The following is a 23,291-nucleotide window of genomic DNA, read 5'->3' as shown; positions in this document are numbered from 1 at the left end:
AACTCACCTTTCAAATTACAATGTAATTTGAACGGTGAGTTTGTTTAGCTAGATGATAGTTCTTGCTTTCAATATTTTAAAAATGTGTCCTCGACTTTAAATATTAAATCTTTCAATATAATTTTAATATTAAAGTATAAAAGACATTCATTACTCTAGATAAGCCTCGAATGAAGTTGCAACTTTAACAAGCTTACTTAAGTTTAATTATCTTTCACTTATTTAAATAGGGTTATATAAATTGTGAGATATAGAATCTTGTGAAAAGTTTTAGTATATTTTAAAAAGATGTCTTGAAGAATTGTCTGTAAAACATATAAGTATTTATTTGTAATCAGGGTATTAAGTCAAAAAAGATGAAGCAGAACTTAATCTTTAAAAGTATGTGAGTTGATTTTGAAAAATCTCAGTCAAATGTGATTTGTTTATTGTTGCTTTGAAAAAAAATTTAAAACTGTATGCAAATATTAAAAAGTTAAATTGATTTACCTTATTTATTTTAGATTTTTATTTAAAAATAAATGTTCTGGTTGGTAACATATTTGAAAGTTTATTTTTTAAAAATCCATATGTAGAAGCAAACAATGCCCAACCCCAAAGCGGGTGTAAAAAACCCAGAATATGCAGGGTTATTTTATGATGTTGATCCTGAAAAGATATTTGTTGATCTTCGCGAAATTGGTCATGGTAGTTTTGGAGCTGTATTTTATGCGCAAAATAGTCAAACTTCAGAAGGAGTGGCTATTAAGAAAATGTCTTTTTCTGGAAAAAATTCAAATGAAAAATGGCAGGATATTGTTAAGGAAGTTAAATTTTTTGTTAATCTGAATCATGAAAATTGTGTCAAATATCATGGTTGCTACATCAAAGAAAATACAGCTTGGGTAAGTTACCATTAATTTATCTATTCACGTACAAAATTAATTTATTGCAAAATTTACACTGTTTAATATGATTGTTGTTTTGTGAACATAAAAAAATCAGAGAATCAGCTAAATTTGAATTAAAGCCATTTGGTTTAAACAAAAAGTAAATTTAAAGATTTTTAATCAACTTTTCTAAAGTCAAATAAATCAAAGAAAAACAAATATATATTTGCAAATCCAAATATAATTAAAATCTCAACAAAAATATTTATGATAACCAATAATAATTATAATAACTATTTACAAGTTAACATTAACAATGCTAATAGCAATAATAATAATAATAATAATAACAATAATAATAATATTAATAATAATAATAATAATAATAATAATTATTATTATTATTATTATTATTATTATTATTATATATATATATATATATATATATATATATATATATATATATATATATATATATATATATATATATATATATATATATATATATATATATATATGTATATTCTAATAAATAAGACAAAAAGAATTTTTAATTTTTGTTAAAATCATTTATTTTATAAATACATGTTTCGACTATATCATAGCCATCATCAGTTAAAATATATTAAAATGCTTAAATCAAATTAGTAAAATTAAGTTAAATTAATAGACCTTGTAATAAAAAATACAATAAAAATGCAATTAAATAGTATAACAAATGTTTTAAAAAGATAAAAAAACAGTAATGTTAAAAGGAACGAGATTGAAATTGTCATTTTTACATGGTTTATTTGTTTATTAATAGTGGGTTTTTCCCACTATATGTACATGCTTTCTTTGAGTTTTAATATAAATTTGTTGGAGGTCAAATCCAAATTGTAAAATTAGCATGATTAAAACTATTAAAACAGCTTTCATTTGAAAAGGTTTCTTTGATGAATCCAACTATCGGAATTTTGCACTAAAGATTCTTTCACCTTTTCTAAAGAAATAAACCAAGCTAGCCTTCATAAACATTTTTTAGTATCTTACGATATTACAAGTTTATACACCAATATTCCACTACAAGAAACAATAGATATTGCCATCAATAGCATTCTAAATAGTAAAGTTAACCAAAAATTAGTAAAACTGATTTAAAAAAACTCTTCAATTTTGCAACATCTAAACTCATTTTCTCTTCAATGGACAAATTTATGACCAAATTGATGGTGTTACTATGGGTTCTCCTTTAGCACCTGTTCTTGCTGATCTTTTCATGAGAAATTTTGAAGATAAATGGCTCAAATCATGTAATGGAGAAAAACCAGCTTTTTATAAGCGGTATGTAGATGACATTTTTGTTGCTTTCACTTCCGAAAATCATGCCGATTTATTTTTGGAGTATATCAATAATAAACATAATTCTATTACTTTTACAATGGAGAAACAAATTCAATCAAAAGTATCATTTTTGGACCTAACTCAAAATAAACAAACAATTCTACAATTACCACTATTTTTCATAAGAAAACTTTCTCTGGACTCCACACAAACTTTTTTAGTTTTACTTCATTTTCATACAAAGTTAGTTTGGTTAAATGTTTAATCGATAGAGCTTATAAAATAAACAACACTAGTCTCGGTCTTAGTCATGATATCAAGGATCTTTATAAAGTTCTTAAACGCAACTTGTACCCGTCTTGGTTGATTAAAAAAATCCATAGCTCTTATAATAACAACACCAATATCAACATTTCCTTGCGTTCAGAAAACCTACAAAATTATCAATATTTTAAACTTCCTTATATTGGAAAAATATCTGATTTAATTAAACAAAGACTAAACCTAATCATTAAAAGATATTGTAAATCAGTTACCGTAAGATTGGTTTTTACTTCATTTAAAATTTCAATATTTTTTCCCGCAAAAGATCCCTTTCCTACAGACTTTAATTCATTCGTTGTCTATAAATTTGAATGCGCAGGCTGTAAATCCTGTTATATTGGCAAAACTACTCGCCATTTAAAGACACGAATAATTGAGCACCAAAAAGGAATAAAAACTCACACATTTATAAACATATTCATTCAAATGAAAGCTGTTTTAATAGTTTTCATCATGCTAATTTTACAATTTTGGATTTAGCCTCCAACAAATATATATTAAAACTCAAAGAAAGCATGTACATAGTGTGGGAAAAACCCACTATTTATAAACAAATAAACCATGTGAAAATGACAATTTCAATCTAATTCCTTTTAATATATTTTAACTGATGATATATTTTAACTGATGATGGCTATGATATATCAAAACATGTATTTATAAAATAAATGATTTTAACAAAAATTTAAAAAAATGTCTTATTTATTTGAATATTTACTCATTTTGTGCTAAAGAGAAACTTTGGAAATATATATATACATATATATATATATATATATATATATATATATATATATATATATATATATATATATATATATATATATATATATATATATATATATATATATGTATATAATAGGTCTTGTTAAGAATTGTTATGCAGCTTGCATCTTATATATGAAATAATGATTTGTGTATGTGTTTCAGCAATTTTACGTTAAAAATTTTTTTTTTATTATGAAATATTTAAATTATCTTTTAACATCATTTATGTGTCATTTATTCAGAAAATATCAAGCCAAAAAAAAAAAAAAGCATTTGACCACAACTGAATTTTTTTGTTAAAAACTGGTTATTTTATATAAATTTTTCTTGAAATTAATCATTTTGAAATTAAATATGATTTTAAAAATTAAACATTTAAATTTAGTTTTAAAGGAATGTAAAAGAGTTTTGTAATATTATCGAAGAAGGAATTTTTTTCTTGTCCTTTATTAAATAAGATATAGTTTTATTATAAAATATTTAAATATATATATGTATATATATATATATATATATATATATATATATATATATATATATATATATATATATATATATATATATTTATATACATATTTCGCTTTTATTTTAATTTAAATAGCAAAATTAAAAATTCTTTTTTTTCTGCTATATAAATTAAAATAAAAATGAAAAAAATGCTTTGAATAAATACTAGATAAAATAGTTCCAAAAAAAAATGGTAAAAAAAGGCTACATTTCATATAAGTTAAAAATTATATATATACAGGGGCTATTCTAGAAAAAAAATTTGGGCAACAGTAGTAGTAGCACCCACCCCCTTTTTCAGAGAAATTTAGCAGAAACATTGCTGAATAAGGACAATTTTTTTGCATAAAAAACAAAATTTACAGTTAAAAATGTAAAATATACATATGTGTATTATATAAATATATTACACACACACACACACACACACACACACACACACACACACACACACACACACACACACACACACACACACACACACACACACACACACACATATGTATATATGTGTATATATAATAATTTAAAAACATAATTTATAAACATTTAAAAAAAAGTTGTTTAATTGCCACTCTAATATATATATATATATATACAGGGCTCGAATTAACGTAAAAAAATCATATCGCAATTTTTTTGTTGCTCTTAACCCCTCCTCCACTCTGCCGGAGGGGAGGGGGCATTATTTATTTTAACTTATTTATAATAACATATATAATAAGTCTCATTTTTGCATAAGATGTCATAACATTTACCTTCAGCGGTTGTAAAGTAGCTTTAGTTATAATTTACATTATTACTATTATTATATTGCATTAAATCTAACGGCTGTATTTTTGTAAAATCAATTGAACTTGATATAATCAATCAAATTGAACTTAATATAATCTTCTTTTAATTAATTATTTCATTTTCTATTTTATTTACATATTTTAAACTGTTTAAAACAACTAGAATATTTAATTTTCTATAAATTTTTAACAGTAAAAAAAATTATTTAAAACTCTAATAAAACAATCTATAAATTTGAAACAGTTATAAAAAACTATTAAAAATGACGAAAACATTATCGTGATAAAACTTAACATTTTCACGAAAACCCGCACAATCACAAACAAGAATGATAATTAAATTCTTATTATGTAAGTTTTCTTATCTAAGTAACCTTATCAAATTTCCATGATATTTCTATCTGTTGCTTTTTTATTCAATGTATTTTTTAATAAAAGTTAGCGTTCACTTTTTTCATTCAATAAAATAAAGCGAAAGAAAAAAATGTGTCTAAATAATAGAATCTTTTACGATCTAATACTTTTTTTGATTTTTGATTTAAGTTTTGCCAAGTAATATGCAATATTAAACTTTTCCCGTAACGAGTCAGCGTCTTTTACGGCCGTTTTACGTAAACCATGCCCAATTGGAGTATTATGAATAACATGGTTAGATAATGAAACTGAACCTAATGTTGTTTGTTGATGAATTCGCGTGGCCTCTTTATGTTGCGCACTGCTTAAGTGCGATGCCAGTGAATCTTTTTTTATTGATATTGTTCCTGGTTTGATCCAGGTCATGGAAAACAATTTTGTTTGACTTATCCGTTTTTCAAATTGTTTACATAAACTGCATCTTAATCTTATAACTTCATTTCCATTTAAATCATATTCTAACTTGCAATTAAAATGTTTTCCCCACTTTTTAACTGTAGATAATCTGCATCTGTAGTCCATATTTGCATCCATTTATTGCTATTAATTTAAAATTAGCAAGTGTACTAACAAACTTTTAAGTTTTTTATTAATAACTATTTAGAGTCAATATTGCCTTCCACTACTCTTCGCAAAATAAACTTATAAAAATATCATTAAATTTGTTCATAATGAATGAGCTAAATCGGAATAAAGCCCTTGAGAATTCGAGTTTAGAAAGTGACTTTTCAATCCATTAACTTTTATTTCTTTTTTCAATCAAAATCTTTTATTTCTTGATTCAAATAGGTATTTAATTGTTTGTTTTTTATAAATTTTTCCTTCCTTAAACAATCGGTTTTTTTCCTGCATTTGAACATTTTTGCTAATTGATTTTCTAAATCTTTTATTTTTCTTTCTTTTACTTTATGCTCCGCTTTAAAAAAAAAATTATCGCTACAGAAGTCACTGCAGTTTTATACTGTAAAAGAACACTAAATATTCGCAAATAGAGTATCAATCTTCTAAAATAAAAAAGGAATAATCACGAAAAAAGAAAAATCGCGAAAAAACAAATTTTAAGAAAAAACTAATCGCGATGTATGTATATTATATATACATATATATATATATATATATATATATATATATATATATATATATATATATACATATATATATATATATATATATATATATATATATATATATATGTATAAATAATATATATTTATATAATGCATATATATATATATATATGTATACATAATATATATTTATATAATGCATATATATATATATATATATATGTATATATAATATATATTTATATAATGCATATATATATATATATATATATGTATATATAATATATATTTATATAATGCATATATATATATAAATATATATATATATATATATATATATATATATATATATATATATATATATATATATATATATATGTATATTTTACATTTTTAACTGCAAATTTTGTTTTTTATGCAAAAAATGCCATTATTCAGCAACGTTTGCACTAAATTTCTCTTTTCACTTAAAAATTGCATTGTGTCAAGCTAAACAAATTCTATCTGTTGACCAGCCTCGCACCCCTTCTTCATCTATTAGACTGGGGCAGATGTATTTTTTTAATACATTGTTTCCAGTTTAGGATGTTAAATGCTGTATCTTCTTAACTCAATGCATGGGTTTTGCTTGTGTCTCTGTTTTTATGACTAGGCAACTCATTTTATTATCTCCAAATAAGGGTACAGCTCTAAAACTCAGTTTTATGATTCTGATGCCGGCTGGTAGTTAGGTTTTCTGAAATCTGTGGTAGCTCTCAGAGAGGCTGATTCCATCAACGGCTATAAAATATCAAAGTATTAACAGTGCCATGTCGCGCATGGATGGTGTTCCTGTTTGTACTTTTGGTGTGCATTGCGGAGGCCACATTTAGAGCCCTTTGTTATGGCTTCGGGTTTATTAGTAGTAATGAGGCAATTGCTTTGGCTATTAAACAGTGTTCTGAGTACTATCTATGCTTTGAGTCAAGCTCTTCAACAAATTTAAAAATGAATAAAGTACCAAAAACTATAAAACACAAAAAACCACCATCATCACCAAGTTCCCTAAACCTATCATTCACTAATATTCGTGGTCTTCAAAGTAACTTTTCTTCTGTTGAGTCTTATCTCTTGCAAAGTTCACCAGACCTACTTGCTCTTTGTGTGACTAATTTGAGTTCAGCTGTTCATCCTGCGATCTTAGTGTTGATGGTTATCTTTCTTTGATTCGTAAAGACTCCAACAGTCACATGCTTGGCATGGACATTTACATTCGTAAGAATTCACCCATTTGTAGTGAAACTAGGTTTGAATCCACAGACTATTCTTTTATGTGCTTTCGTTTAACACCACTTCACTCTATCGCCTTTCTCTTTGTTCTATATCGCTCTCTTTCATCTCAAGACTGCACTCTTTTTGATGTTATTTCTGATCATATTGACCAAGTCCTCTCTCTTTATCCATCAGCCTATATTGTTGTTGTCGGTGACTAATGCTCATCAAACTGAATGGCTTGGCTATAGTGTCAGTGACTCTGCAAGCATTAAAGCCCACAAGTCAGTGGCCTGATAGTGGATGTTATTTATCAAGCTTTAATCGTTCATGAGGCTGATGGATTTGTTGACACAGTTACAGGTTTTTTCCTTTGGAAAACAGGGAAAAATTAGGGAACTCAAGTATTAGCAGAACAATCAGGGAATAATCAGAGAAGTTGCATTGAATTTTAAAGAACTTGAGGAGAAATCAGGGAAAATGGCTCTTCATCAATCTTACATAACTTACAAACTTATGTTAGTCATATATTGTACACTAAATCTAAAGTTTCATTTAACAGATAGTTTTATGAACTTGATACTTTGTAGCAATTTTGCAGTTGAAGAGTGTTTTTCTAAAAAGTATAGATTTATTTTTTATGAAGTTGACTTTAGGTAACTTTGAATTAAATCTGGGAAATCCATCGGGAAATGTTGGTAAAATACCTTGTACAAGTAGCGACAAGAAAATATTAATATAAGGACTAAACTAAATTCTTTATCTCTTTGTCAGTAGACGATGTGCTGTAGCATCATTTTAGTGAATAAAATGGGTAGTGCTGACCAAAGTGTTTGTCGACATGATTTTTAAACTCATAAAGATGACGAGAGTCAATCACAGTTTATGGGAGTAAATTATATCGGCTGACTGGTCTGTTAGGGAAGAAATTAAGTCTAGTAGAAATAACTTGCATGTTTTTGTTGAGATCATTGAAGAACTCTTTTAAAATAGAGAGTGTCCACGGGTGTCCACGCTGAGAGTGTCCACGGGTTATTCAAACATTTAGTTGACCAATTTGTGGGTTAAGCCAACAAATATTTTATAACTTAATAATAAACTTGAAGTTGTCTAATAAATCACTCTAAGTGCATCTTTTATTTAGTGAGGTGAGATAAAAATGTGATAATCTGGCTTTGTTGGATAAAGCTCTGAGAAGCGGAATTGCTTTGGTGGTGCAATTTTGAGCTTTTTCAAGGATTTTATTTTTTAATGATGTGTGCAAAAAGAGAATTTCATACAGGAGCAGTATACTTGAAATGAGTCTGAACAGCAATGTTTAGAGTCCTTTATCAAACTTGTGCATTTTTATAGATAGAGACTTTCTTTACTTAATCAAGGACAAAGTTAGCTTTTGATGATTGTATTTCAACATGCCTGTCATATTCAAGGTTGTGTGAAATGCAATTGCCAAGATCTCATTTGTTGTAAGAGGAATTGAGAAGCTGCATCCCTTGTTGAGTCAAGATATAGTATTGGTGGTTGGGATTTTTGTTGAAGTGAAAGATAAGGCTCTTTCCATAATTAAGACGTGGGCACCAGAACAGTATAAATCAAATCAATTTAACATGTGATTTATATCATTCTGGAGGATAATTGGTGAAATATTGGTGGCATAAATACGAGTTGATGAAAATAACTTTGTTGTCATCAGCATATAACTTCATTGGATTGCTAACTAGGTCTGCGATGTCATTGATGTAAAAGAAAAATAGAAAAGGTTCTAGAACGGATTCTTGTGGGACACCACTAATGATTGGTAACCAATCTTGAATAGTAAAACCCATTGTGCTCTGTTATAAAGAAAAGAATTCATCCAATTAAGTAACATATAAAAGACACCATAATGTTTGTGAAGCATAAGATCATGAGAGAGTTTGTCAAACACTTTTTTATAATCTAGATATAAAGCATCTACTTTACATATATTTATAACGGTTAGCTTCATTAAAGATACAGTTAACCATTTATTTCACAACGTTCGAACATCAAATGAGCAAATTATAACAAAATTATTTTGTTAAAATATGACTTGAATTATATGCATAGATCATCCAAGTCTTATTTTAAAATTGTTTAGTTAAAATATCCGGAAAATTGTTTAGGTAAAATATCCAGAATATATTTTCCCTTTCCTTTCTCTTAATTTTGCTTTTAGCTGAGTAGTTTCTAATTTTTTTTTAAACTTTTCTTTATTTTGCTAAGAGTGATAAGTAAAGCTTAAAAAATAGATATTCACAAAAATTATACCTTAACTTGTATTTTAATATAACTTATTAATATATAACTTGTAAACTTGTATGAAAAAATTGTTTTGGATATCCTGAAAAACTATAAGTTAAAAAATATATCCGCAATTCCGGATAAGGCTAATCCCTGTATACTGCTCCTATAATATTAAAGCTTATTACTCAAGCTATCTTTTTTTTTTAATAATCCAGCAGAAATTAAAATAATTAAAAAAATACGGGAAACAAATATGTTGATTTACTTTATAGTTAACGTATATCAACATATATTTATTTCAGCATTCATCTAATCCAAATTTTTACTAATGCAAAAAATATTTAGCGAAAAATGTCTGGAATATATTTTGCCTTGCAGTTTGTCTTAACTTTGCGTTAAAGTTATTAGTTTTATTTAAAACTTTTTATTAATTTTTGAATAAGTCAGGTTGATAAAAAAAGCAATTGCTTTTACTCAACATTTTTGAAGTAATTGTTACGCTTTATGTGAATACAAATTTGAGCAAAATCGATAAATATATTCACATAAAGGTGAGATAAAATTAGTCTGAAAGCGTTGAATAAAAGCAATTGCTTTTTTTATTCACCTGGCCTATTGAGCTGAAAAGACTATAAAAGAAATGTTAAAACCATATAAAACAGTTGTAAAAATTATATATTTGAAATTGTGTTCACTTTTTTTTTTAAACAAATTTATTTACATGATAAATAGTTAAATGTGTAACAAAAATATTTAAAAAAATCTATATAAAACTATTTTTCTTAAAAAACAATTAACGTTGAAGGCACTTTTCCAAATCAGTTATAAAGCCGCCATCTCCAGGACCAAGGAGTCAAGCATAGCTTATTGTAAAGAAAACTATATTAAAATATAAAAAAATAAAAATATTTATTATCAATAGGGACGACGATTAAACATTAAAAAAACTATGTGATTCCATATTAGTAGGAAGTTATAGAAAAATTAGTAAAAAGTAAAAAAAAAAATTAAAAAAGAACAAAAGAGAAAGATTTTTAAAAACTACTTAATTTTGTGAGCACTTTGGCTACAGTGTTCATTTTTGAAACCAACATCTTTATCTTTAATGAAAAGTCAACTCGTTTAATTAATCTCATCCAAAGAGCAAAAATATTAATAACACTCAGGATAAAAAAAAAATGAATGAGATATAAACAATTGTACTATAGTAATATCAAATGCTATATTGGCTTTTAGTGAATGATTAAAAGCAGTTAGAGAAACTACCTGTAATTATTTTTAACGATTACAGGTAGTTTCTCTAACGGGAAGGTAAGCCATGAATCATGCAAGACCATGAATCATGCAAGCTTTATTAATGTCATAAAGTTGAGGATTTACAATCGGATCTGGAATTTCAGTAGGTATTAAATTATTGATATCCTGTGGTGTCTCAAGCTTATCATCATTTGCAAAATGAAGTAAAATATGAACATGTGGCAAACCACACTTTTGAAATTCGATAACCTGAACATGTGTTACAGCTTTTCCTAATACACTGTTAAAAATGTCATTGAGAAGGTTATTTAATTTGAGTTTAAATATTCTAGTAACCAAGTCAGATCTATCATTTGCAGTCTGACCTGAATATAAATTTTCAGTTATCTTGCACCATTTTGGATTGCAAGTAAAAGTAATAAAAAGATCTGGTTTACCATACTTTTTAATTGTAGTCACAGCATCTTCAAAGTTTTCTTTTAAAGGTCTAGGACTTCCTACATAAGTTGATGGCAAAACTACAACACGCCCTAGTCTAACATTATAATCATTTCCAAGGTTGTTTACATGTATGTGTAAGACATTATACTGCTCGCTTCTCAGTTTGTTTTGATTATTTCTGATGAAAGTAAGGCGCTGGCCTTCAATTTTAACATATGCATCAACAGCATATTGCTGAAACAGTTTTTTGCCATAAAAGGGTGAAGAAAAAAATTGTCTAACTGAAAGTTTATAATTGTACTACTGAGATGTAACATGATTTCTAACCAATGTAGCACATTCGAGGTTGTGAACCAATTGATTATGCCGACCAGCATCACCTCTTGGGAAAAACAGAGGATGAACCATAGGATCTAAGTTGGTAGACATACTTGATATAGTTTTAAGAGGATGACCTCTTGGGTAAATAACAACTTTCCAGAAAGCAGGTGGTGCACCATCTTCACCAATAAATACAACTGCAACTTCATTATGCGAAGGGAGGTTATAGCAACGTCTATCTTGCCCTTCAAATAAAGACATTTTTACAACTGAGACTAAACGACCATCTATAATTGCTTGACGAATTTCTTCATCTTCTACTTCAGCCATGTTTTTAATGCAAGAGCAAAAGGGTTTTCTTCACTTACTATAGTTTGCAAATGAAACATTAAATCATGTAAACAAAGATCATTGCCATGTTGCTGCATTCTAAAGTTTACTGCTGCAAGTGGGTCATAGATATACTCTTTTAAATAAAATAAAATTTTTATTTATTTATTACTAACCCGTATTACAGGTTGCTTACTGCTAATAAAAGAGAAAAACAAAATTTTAAATTTTAATTTGTTTCTTATCTATAAAACAATTTAATTAAACTATTTAAAAGAGCTATAAAATCAATGCAAATGTAAAGCTAAAAATATAAATGCAATTACTTTAGAAGTAATTAAATAAAATATATAAACCTTTAAAATTTAATTCATTAATTTAACAACTGGTCAAAAAGATTTACCAAAACAAAAAGATTTACAAAAAGGTCAAAAACTAATAAATAAAAATTAAACCAATTTTATTAAAATTTTCAAGGTAGCAATTTTAAAAATAAAAGATTTATAAAAAGCCATTTTTATTATTTATTAAAATAAACATATATATATATATATATATATATATATATATATATATATATATATATATATATATATATAAATATATATATATATATAAATATATATATATATATACACACACATACTGTTAAAGAAAACAAAAACTATTTACTAAATAAGTATATATACTCACATTTATATAATTACTTTCTGTTAATTGTATACACAAAAGTTTTTTATTATCCCATTGGTACTTCGGCCCCTGTATGGGGGGTATTGATCACCCCATCTAAATGATGGGTGGTCTGACCCCCTATACTGCACCCATCTTTGAAAAGATCTTTGGGTCAAAGGACCAGACTTGTCAACACGATAGCGTTTGCAGTCTTCATATGTAAGTTCTAAGAATAAAAATAAATGATACTTTAATAAATCTAACTGAAGGAGCAAAATTAGAATTGCAAAATTAGAATTGCAAAATTAATATTGGAATTATGATATAACTTCTTGTAAATCTTGCAGAAATAGTGAAAATGGAAGCAAAACTACCTTTGTATTATGGCAACATAAAAAAAGTGTTTCATCAAGAAATTTTTAGGCTCAGCAATGCTGACAGAACTGGCTCATTTCTCCTAAATAATTATAATCTAGAATAGTATCACTTCTTGCTATACAATATATTCTAATTGTCTAGCAGCATTTCGTACATTTTGAGAATGATTAATCTCATCTCTATATCTTTTATTTATGTGATAATTACTTTTAACTCGTCTAACCATGTTGTACTAATTTAGGTATAAAATTAATTTCTTCTTACCAAGCAGCATTTCTTATATTTTGATGACGATTATTTTCAGCTTGCCTAGTTCTAATCATTTCAATAAATTATCAATTATTTTTAAGTTGATAGTATTTTTTCTAATAACTTATTTAAGCCAAATATCGACCATCCAAAAAAAAAAGAGAAAAGAAATAAAAATGTCAAAATAGTCTAAAGTGGTAAACATATCTACAAAGTGGTAAACATATTTACAAAAAGAAAAATTAACAAAAACCTGCAATCCTAATAACAAATGTATTATTTGGTAATAAAAACAAAAACACAATGTTGAATCTTACTTGGTTTCTCATCTATAAAACAATTTTATTTAACTATTTAAAAAAAAAAAAAAAAAAAATCAAAATGCCTTATGTTAAGCAATGTATTTAAAAAAAAATCAAATGCAATTACTTTAGAATATATATGATATATAAACCTCTAGATATTAACTCATTAGCTTAACCACTGGTTTACCATTGAGGTCAAAAATTAATAAACAAAAATTAAAACAATTTATTACAATTATTATTCAAAATAAAAACCTCTAGCAATTTAATTTAGGATTTATTAATGTCCATATTTTTTTGGCAATGTCAGTTAGTATATTTTTATCTAAAGTAATAAAAAAAACGAAACCATTTAAGAACAAATTTAAAAATCTAAATATATATTCAGATACCTTAAAAAGAAGCATAACACAACATTCTTTTGACAACTTCCAACATAATTTTTTTACTTTCTACTACTTTTTTCTATTTTACTATTTTCTTTACCTTTTTTTTTATTTAAAAGAAAATATACATATAGATACAGAGAAATATAAAGTATACTGAAATATACGCAAATTTATGTAAATACACTTACATGTCCACAAATAACAGTCTTAATTTATTTAAAGAAAAGGAAACAGGCTATAAAAATGAGAAAAATACGAATAACCATCAACAAACAAACATTTATTTAAATTTTTATTGAAAAATTTAACAATGAACAACATCAATTTAACTTGAAACTAAAACTTTATTCAGTTCTAAAATTCCACTTGAAACTAAATCGGCTTGTAGACCCTGCTTGAAAGACCGCATAGAGTAAAGAAATGCTTTTAGAAAAGCCTAGAAACTTCTTTATTAAAAATAAAAGTGAAACGACGCTACTGCTACTACTATTAAATTAGCGTATTCAAATTAAGATGTATGTATGTATGTATGTATTTATTTATGTATAAGCAATTTAAAATTTTTTTTAGCTTGTTATGGAATATTGCATTGGCTCTGCTTCTGATATAATTGAAGGTGTGTTTTATTAAAATAGTCAGCAGTTTAAAAACTTTTTTTTTTTAAATGTATGCATAGTGACAAAATTTCCTGAAATATTTTTAGAAATTTTTATTACCATATATGCATTTTATAATTTATTATTTTTATAAATTTATGCATTAGTAAATAAACCTTATTTAAACTTGACTTTCAAATTGTTTTATTTGATTGATATTGGAACATGACAGGATAAATTTTTATTTACAATATATTAGAATATAATATCTTAGGCATCAAACAAGTATTTCTTTCTAATTATATATAAATAAACCTGAAATGACCTGACCTTAAAAAGTCTGGCTGTAGCTTAATAGTGTTGTCTACACTGACCTCAGGTTATTTTAAATTAAATAATAAGAATAAAGCAGCCTTGATGCTGCATGTTTGACATTGAATTCTTCATGGTGCAGGCTCAATGCAGATTTGATGCTCCATGTATTAGATTTAATGTTTAATGGTGCAGGTTTGATTTATATACCTTGATGCTTCCTAGTGCAAGTTTTTTAGTAAAAATAATTGTACACCAATATTACTAAATGTTTGAAACAGAATTATAAGTATTGCCTAATGTTTGAAACAGAATTATAAGTATTGCTTAATGTTTGAAACAGAATTGTGATAAGTGTAATTAATGCTGCTATAAAATAGATATTATATTTTATTTAGTCCAAAAAAAACCGTTAGCAGAAAATGAGTGTGCAGCTATATGTCATGGAGCACTTAATGGTCTCAGTCATCTTCACCAAAATAATAGAATTCACAGGGACATAAAAGGTAAAAAAATTTTGAAATTTGCATTAAATGCTTATGTTTACTGAATTTTAGTAAGAGGAAGGAGAAATTATATTTTTTATATAATTTAGAGGCTACTCATAATTTTTTTTTATATCTATAATATGTTATAACTAAAGATCCGGAGAAAATCAAAAATTATATAACTTTTTAATGGAGTAATCAATTTTATTAATTTAAAAAATATAATTGCAAAGTAAATCTAAATAAAATTAAATAAAATTTTAGGTTTTTCATGGCTTGATGACAAACAATGTCCATGTTTGTAAATGTTGCAGTAGCTAACAAATGTCAATTTTCATGATTAATTACTTTATGTTAATTTTCATGATTAATAGCTTGATCCAGATCTAGATTTTAGTTTGCCAGAGTTTATTGTACACCAAGCTTTTAAGTTCAAACCAAAATTCTTCAATTGGGTGAATTTCTGGCTCATAAACAGGGTTATGCACTTTTGGTACAAATTTTATATTTTTGGATTTAAGATAGCCTTTTACCTTATGTGAATAATGTAACAAAGCAAGATCAGACCAGGAAATAATAATGTCATCTTTATAATTTTTTTTATTGAACTTCTCTAATCTGACAAGAGAATATACACATTTTCATTGACTGCTTAGGCTGATGTAGCAATTTAATGGTGAAAGATTCCTTTTGTCTAAAATATTGTTTGGTGGAAGGTTTCTTTTGGTTATTGTTATAAGGTTATTGGTGGAAGATTCTTTTTGTCTAGAACTTGTTTCTCGTGCAGCAGCCTTGTTTGTCAAGGTTCGTGTTTCCGAGTTATAGAGTTGAGAGAAGGTTAAAACCACCTTTAAGTAGCCTCCTCGCCTGTAGTTCTGTCTTGTAGTCTGTAGTGGCCTTCTCCGGCATTGGGGAGTCAAAAAAAAAAAATGTGTTATTATAATAAAACTATGATTCATTGTCAATAGCAATTATTTTTAAGTCTAAAAAACTAAGCAAATTTTAGAAAATAAGTGTAAATAAATATAATTATAAGTAAATTTTTAACTAAATAGGAGTGATTGCAAGTATATTTAATTTTTCCTTCATATTTTTATAGTTGAACTTGGAACTTCTTGCTTATGAAGCGACCAGTCTACCACTACACCACTACCACATTAGTTATTGCATGTTATATGTACATAAAGCTTTTAATTAACGTAAACTAAATTAAAAGTTTTAATTTTTTTGTTTAGGGTATTTAGAAAATAGTTTTGCAATTATAATACTATTTAGAAAAAGTATAAAACTTCATGTAAAACAAATATTATAAATAAAGAAAATTAAACAAATTATTTTTATAAACTATAAAGAGTAAAAAAAGTGACTTGTAAAAGAAGTTGCCTATTGATTTATATTCATCTGGCTTATATTTAAATATATTAGATTAAAATAATTAGATTAAGAAAAATGAAGAAAATTTAAAATTATTTTTACAAACTATAATGAGTAAAAGAAGTGACCTGTACAAGAAGTTGCTTATTGATTTATATTTGTCTGGCTTATATTTAAATATATTATATTAAATTTGTCTATAGTTGTTATTAACAAGAATTACAAATGAATATTTTTTTTATTTTTTTTTCGTTTTTTAGCTGGAAACATTTTACTTTCAGAAAAAGGTGTGGTGAAATTAGGTAAGAATTATGCTCATGTATTATTAAATTTCATAATATGTATGTATGTATGTACAGTTGTGGACAAAATAATAGTAGTGGCTAGTAAAACAATGATTTATGATAATAGTTTTATGTAAATTTAAATATAAATTAATAAATTTAGGCATAACAGTAATACAAAGACTGAATAATGAAGTGGGAGTAAAAAATGTTGGTAACACTGTTCAAATTACTTTAGGGAAGTCCCGAATTTTATATACGAACATATCTAGATTTTTAGGTTAAAATAACATATCTGTTGTTTCCTATCAATTTATTTATATTAGCTTTTTGTTTATTTGGTTTTAGTAAGACTAATTAAAGGTAAGATTAATTTTAGTGTTAATTTAATGAAATATATAAAATAATCGTATAAATTTATTTTATAAATAAAAATTATGGGTTGTGCAAAGCATTGTAGTGCCAAAAAGAGACAACTAATTATTAAATTAAAACAAGAAGGGAAAACATACAAATTTATTCAAGAGACATTAAGTTGTTCTCCTATGATGATTAGAAATGCTCTAAAATGGAAAAATGTAGGCGAAACAAGGGGTCGAAAACAAAAAACGACTGAACATGAAGACAGATTGATAAAATGTGCTGCTGTTGCCGATCCTTTTGTAACTTTCCACCACTTTAAAGAAGATTTAAATTTAAGCGTTTCTTCGTGAACAGTACATAGACGGTTAGTACAAAGTAAGTTAGTCGCCAGAAGCCCAAGAAAAGTTCCCCTTTTGAAAAAAAGGCATGTGGTAGCAAGATTACATTTTGCAAAAACGCATACAGATTGGCCTGTTTCAAAATGGCATAATATTTTGTGGTCTGATGAAAGCAAAATTGTATTTGGGTGAAGTGGACGCAGGATGTATGTAAGGAGGTTACCTAACTCTGCATACGAACCGCAATACACCATAAAAACTGTAAAACATGGCAGAGCAAAAATAAATATTTGGGGTTGTTTTTTTTATTATGGCGTAGGGCCAATCTATAAGGTTGATGGTATTATGGACCAAGAGATATACCTTCAAATATTACAAAATACCATGTTGCCCTATGCAGAAGAAGATATGCCCCTAAGATGGGTTTATATGCAGGACAACGATCCAAAGCATACCAGTCGCAGGGTAAAAAGTTGGTTCATCGAGAATAGGGTTGCAGTTATGGATTGGCCTGCACAGTCACCGGATCTCAATCTGATCGAAAACCTTTGGGCGAATGTAAAAGTGGCAGTTTATAGTCAAAAACCAAAAAATCAGCAGGAGTTATGGCAAGTTGTCCAGAATGCTTGGAATAACATTTCTTTAGAACGTTGTCAAAATTTGATTAACTCAATGCCGAATAGATGCAAAGCTGTGATAAAAAACCAGGGGCATGCGATTAAATACTAATTTTTTACTATTGTTTAATTAAATTTATATCATTTCTTTGTTAATAAAATAAATTATTTGCAATATAAATTAATACTACTATTATTATGTATAACCTGTTTTTTATACTTATTATAAATAAAAGCAAAAAATTAAAATTTTCTACTAATTAGTTTATCATCTCATACCTATTTAATTAATAATCCAGTATTACAATTTTATTTTCAGTGACTGTTTAAAGATAATAATATTAATTCGTTAATTTTAATAACACTACTATTATTTTGTCCATAACTGTATGTGTGTATGTATGCATGTATGCAAGCCTTCCCAGGAAGCACATATGGTCACATGCCTTGTTCATCCATGTTCAAAGTAATTTATTTAGACAACTTGACCACATTTTTATATAGTAGACATTTTAAGAATTTGCGGCAAAATAAAGCTCTAAGAAACTACAGAGAATTTTAAAATTAAAAATAAAATGGATAAAAAATATATATATATATTATACCTAAATATATACTGCTTTTGTTTTCTTTTTTTTTGGGGCATTTGTTATTTTCACACTACCAAAATTAATACAAGTCGAGGAAGAAAGCAGATAAGAATATGACAAAACTAAAGCATTTTTTGATATACAATTTATTTGCGACTTTTGTCAGTCAGTATTTTAATGAAATCTATATTATTTGCACTAGAAATAAGGACAATTTTAAAATTTGTTTTTTAAATGTTTTTGCTAAACTGTTTTTATTAATGCACAGGAAAACAAGAAAAATAATTGCTATTTATTTGTAAAGCTTTTATTTTTTAACAAGTTTTTCATGTAAAATAATAAATAATATATTAGGTTGTTTTCACAACCTAATTGAAATTATGTCTGCAATTTTGTTTGATTTTTCAAATTGTGCATTTAAACCTGATAGTTTATTTCATGATGAACTTTAGTTATTGATGCTCCAAAAGGTTGTGGGTTAGTGGATTGTTAATTTACTGAACTTTTTTAATGAAATTTTTAGAAGCCTATTTAAAACATTTTTTTAAGTTTTTAAATACATCTTTTCAAACAGTGCAATCATGTTCATTATCTTTAGTATTTCGTCTTAATGTTGAAAATTGGGCAATACAAAGGAAACAATTTCAGATAAAAACAAATATTGTAAATACATTTATAAAAGAAACCATGGTGTTTTTTATTTAATTTCTTCCATCATTATAAAATTTATTAATCAAATAATATATTTTACCAATAAAAAGCAATTTATTTATGTTTTTCCTATAATATAATTATTGAGAAAAAATGTCAAATATAGCAAAAACATGTGAAAACAAATGAATGTAAGAAAAAAAATTAACAAAGTTTCTCATAGTTCTAGCATACATAGTAAATTAGTTTCTTAAAAATTGTGAATAAATTGCATATCAAAACATACATTTGTTGTTATAAAGTTGTTGTTTTATCATAATATGTTTTTTTCCGTGACTTGTATCAAATTCTGTGGCTCAAAATAACAACCACCTTAAAAAAAAAAAGAAGAGCTGTATAAAAATTTAATAAAAAGTTTTTTTTTGTTTTTTAATTTTCTTTTTTCAATTAATATTTTTTTTTAGTTTATTTATTTAAATTAAAATTTGATATTTCGTTACAATTTTGTTTCCATTTTTTAATATTAGATTCTTTTTTCTCAGTGGATAAGTTTAGCTTTTTGCCGCGAATTATTGAAACACTTAAAAAGTTAAAAAATGCAAATTGTTGTGGTCAGTGTCTATAAATAAGTTGACAAGATAAAATTGTAACTAAAGTTTAGCTATATTTATTTACTAGAGATGTCACAAATATTTGGTGACTGTTTGGTGTTCTGCCTATTTAGCTACTTTTTTTAATATTTGGTATTCAGCCAAATATTGCAAACTATTTGGCCAATAAAAAAATTGTAACAAAGAAAACACATAAAAAAGGATTACATACAACTTTATTTTTATCTTTTTAATAATAAAGTAGTTAGCATTTTGTTACTTAAAACCTATAGATGATAAGTTATGATAAAAGCCTTTCCATTGTTTGATGATAGCAAATGATTGCGCTTTTTCTTATAAATTGTACATACTTTCGAAAATAGCCATGCACTATGTGCACTACCACCTGCAGTGTACATAGTGAATGGCTATTTTTGAAATTTCTTTTACTTTTGAAGTGGAGATGAATCCTCACCTATGTCTAGTAGTAATGATAGTTCTTTTCACTGATAGGAATTAACCTTTCTCTGAAAAAGTTTATAATGTGTGTCACATCTCAATCTTCCTCAGAGCATTTAAATTTTATTTTTGCTTTTCTCGTATGTAACTAATCCCAGAAACTAGTTTTAGAATGTGCATTAGGGTTATGACTTTTTGACTTTTTAAAAAAAAAAAAATTCCTGTGTCATAAATTGATGAACTTTTGTTAGAAAACATTGAAAACATGCTCAATTCCTCTAGGTTGTAAAATAAGGTTACCCTGCAATTAAAATTACGAATTTTCATTTATTTAATCTTGTTACTGCTACTACTAATATGTGTGGCTTTGCTGAAAATCATTTAAAACTTTTATAGGTTAGAAGTGTTTAGAACTTTAGAACATTTTGGAAAATTCCAAAATATTTTATATGACTTTAGAACATTCTGGAATAATTTAGAATATTCTGGAACAGTTAAGAATATTCTAGAACAATTTAGAATATTTTAGAACAATTTAGAACATTCTGGAACAATTTAGAACATTCTGGAACAATTGAGAATATTCTAGAACAATTTAGAATATTCTAGAACAATTTAAAATATTCTAGAACAATTTAAACTGTGTGTATATAGCTGCTTATCTAATTTTATAGTTATTACAGAAGCAACACATGGCGATGCATAAGCCTATCGGTAGTAGCATTCAGAAGAACAAGGATGTCTGGACCAATAATCTGGTAAAATTTAAAGACTCTCATAAAAAAAGAAGAATGATCCCTTTACAGAAATATTTACTGGAAGAAAAGTGCAGAATGCCTCTCCAAAAGCGAATTATTGGACGCTACCATTTCCTTGGACCAAAAATCAAAGGAAGAAAGGAGCAAATAACGGAAATTTATCAAAGAAGTCACCAAATTGTGGAAGAATAAACTGAATTTTCCACATGTATCTAATCAAGTTCTACGAGCAAAGCTTGATAAAGTACTGAAATGTTATGATGAATGTGTCAAGCGGGGAAGCTACGAACCTCTTGATGAAATTTTTGATATTACTAAAGTGGATGGAACATGGTTATCTTCCGAGGACAAGCGATTGTGCCATCTCCAAGTGGAAAGGAACAGTGGGATACTCTACAGGCCAAGCGGGCAGTAAAGAAATGATCCATCCCTCTAAAAGACAAAAGCTTTCTAATAGGTCATCCAACTTATCATCTTACTATCCTGGTTTTAGTGATTCTGACTCTGAGGCTGACAACAGTAAATATGAAAACGATGAAGAAAAAGGAGATGAGACTACTCCTACACCAAGCAGAAAACATCATAAAAGCAAAACTGCAGTTGACTTGATCATCTACACAAGAGTATCAACAAACAAAGCTGTAAACATATGCAAGCAATTGGCTTGTGAAAGTATTGACATCCTAACTCCATGTCAGTCAGCTATTTACAAGTCAACAATCAAAAAGGCAATCAAGCTGAAAAAAGAAATGATTGAAAAGTTGCATATGAAAAGTTGCATATGAAAAGTTGGTCCTTACACTTTGATGGCAAGCACATCAACAGAATCGATTATCAAGTGGTTGTCCTTAAAAATAAAAGAAGAGAAATCAACTTGGATGTCCTGGGCTTGGTAGATGGCAGAGAAAAAACTATTGCTCAAGGAATTTCTAAAGTCCTCGATGAATTTCACCTATGGAATTCAATACAGATGATTGTTGTAGATAGCACCAGCATTAACACTGGAAATTAGAATGGTGTTGTTGTAATACTGCAACGAATGTTCACAGAGAGACGCATTAACAAACCTCAGTTTATCAGTCGCCGAACATCGAATATCCATTTGTATCTCAACTGTTGAAGGAGTACGAACAACTGAAACACAGTTTGATAATGGAATAGAAGTAATTCTCGAAACATCTCACTCATCTCATCATATCAAATCTCACTCGAGTGTTCCAATTATTTAAAAAAAAAGGGACATTTTCCATTGATCAGGTTTCAGAAATTACTCAACATCAGCAATGTGAGGTGGAATTCCAGAGCTATACTAGCAATCCTGGCCTTCATTTTAATTCCTTTAACAAGGATAGTTTTGCAGAGAGTTTATGCCGATTTATATCGTATGGCTGGACAGACCATTGGTTTACAGACCAACTGTACAATGAAAACGGCTTTAATAACTTAGCTGAAGTGCTGAATCCATACAAAAAGGCTTTATGCTCTTTGAAAAATCACTGAAAGCGAGAGCCATCCATACTATAGATCCCCAGAAGTAATCAATGCGCAGAGTGTGCAATCAAAGTAATGAAGGTAACGTATTCATCATGCAAAAATAAAAAGACAAATTGCACCTATTCCTTCTATGCAACAAGCAAGAGCAAGGTCAATGGTCGAGTCATTGTTGGATTGAAAATTTATTATATTACATGACTGTGACATTCTAAATACATTCGAATACATAGTAGTACTTATGTCAAAATCGATTTTTCAATAGTGGGGTGAACTTTTTTTAAAAGTTATGTAAATAAAAGTTCATTTTGTGCTTTTTAGGTAAAAGTTCATCAAACTACAGTACAGGAGCATGGGGTTAAAAAAAAGTTTTTTTGTAAAGTGATTACTGTTTTTTAAGGTTTTTATATAATTTCGCTTCTTTTGAGTACCAGGTTGACATACTTTAGAAGA

General features: G+C 27.0%; 1 protein-coding gene across 1 annotated transcript in view; it reads left to right on the top strand.

Annotated features, from left to right (window-relative positions):
- The first annotated feature begins 500 nt into the window (after positions 1-500).
- Positions 501-23,291, top strand: part of LOC100205497 (serine/threonine-protein kinase TAO3) — a 70,122-nt gene continuing 47,331 nt past the window's right edge. The window contains exons 1-4 of the mRNA XM_065807687.1: positions 501-884; positions 14,498-14,543; positions 15,234-15,341; positions 16,958-16,999. Coding sequence (XP_065663759.1) covers positions 585-884; positions 14,498-14,543; positions 15,234-15,341; positions 16,958-16,999 — 496 coding nt within the window. The 5' untranslated portion in view covers positions 501-584. The remainder of the gene's footprint in view (positions 885-14,497; positions 14,544-15,233; positions 15,342-16,957; positions 17,000-23,291) is intronic.

Source organism: Hydra vulgaris, chromosome 10 (genome assembly GCF_038396675.1).
Source record: "Hydra vulgaris chromosome 10, alternate assembly HydraT2T_AEP".
Classification (NCBI taxonomy): domain Eukaryota; kingdom Metazoa; phylum Cnidaria; class Hydrozoa; order Anthoathecata; family Hydridae; genus Hydra; species Hydra vulgaris.
This window is presented reverse-complemented; position numbering and strand designations above follow the sequence as displayed.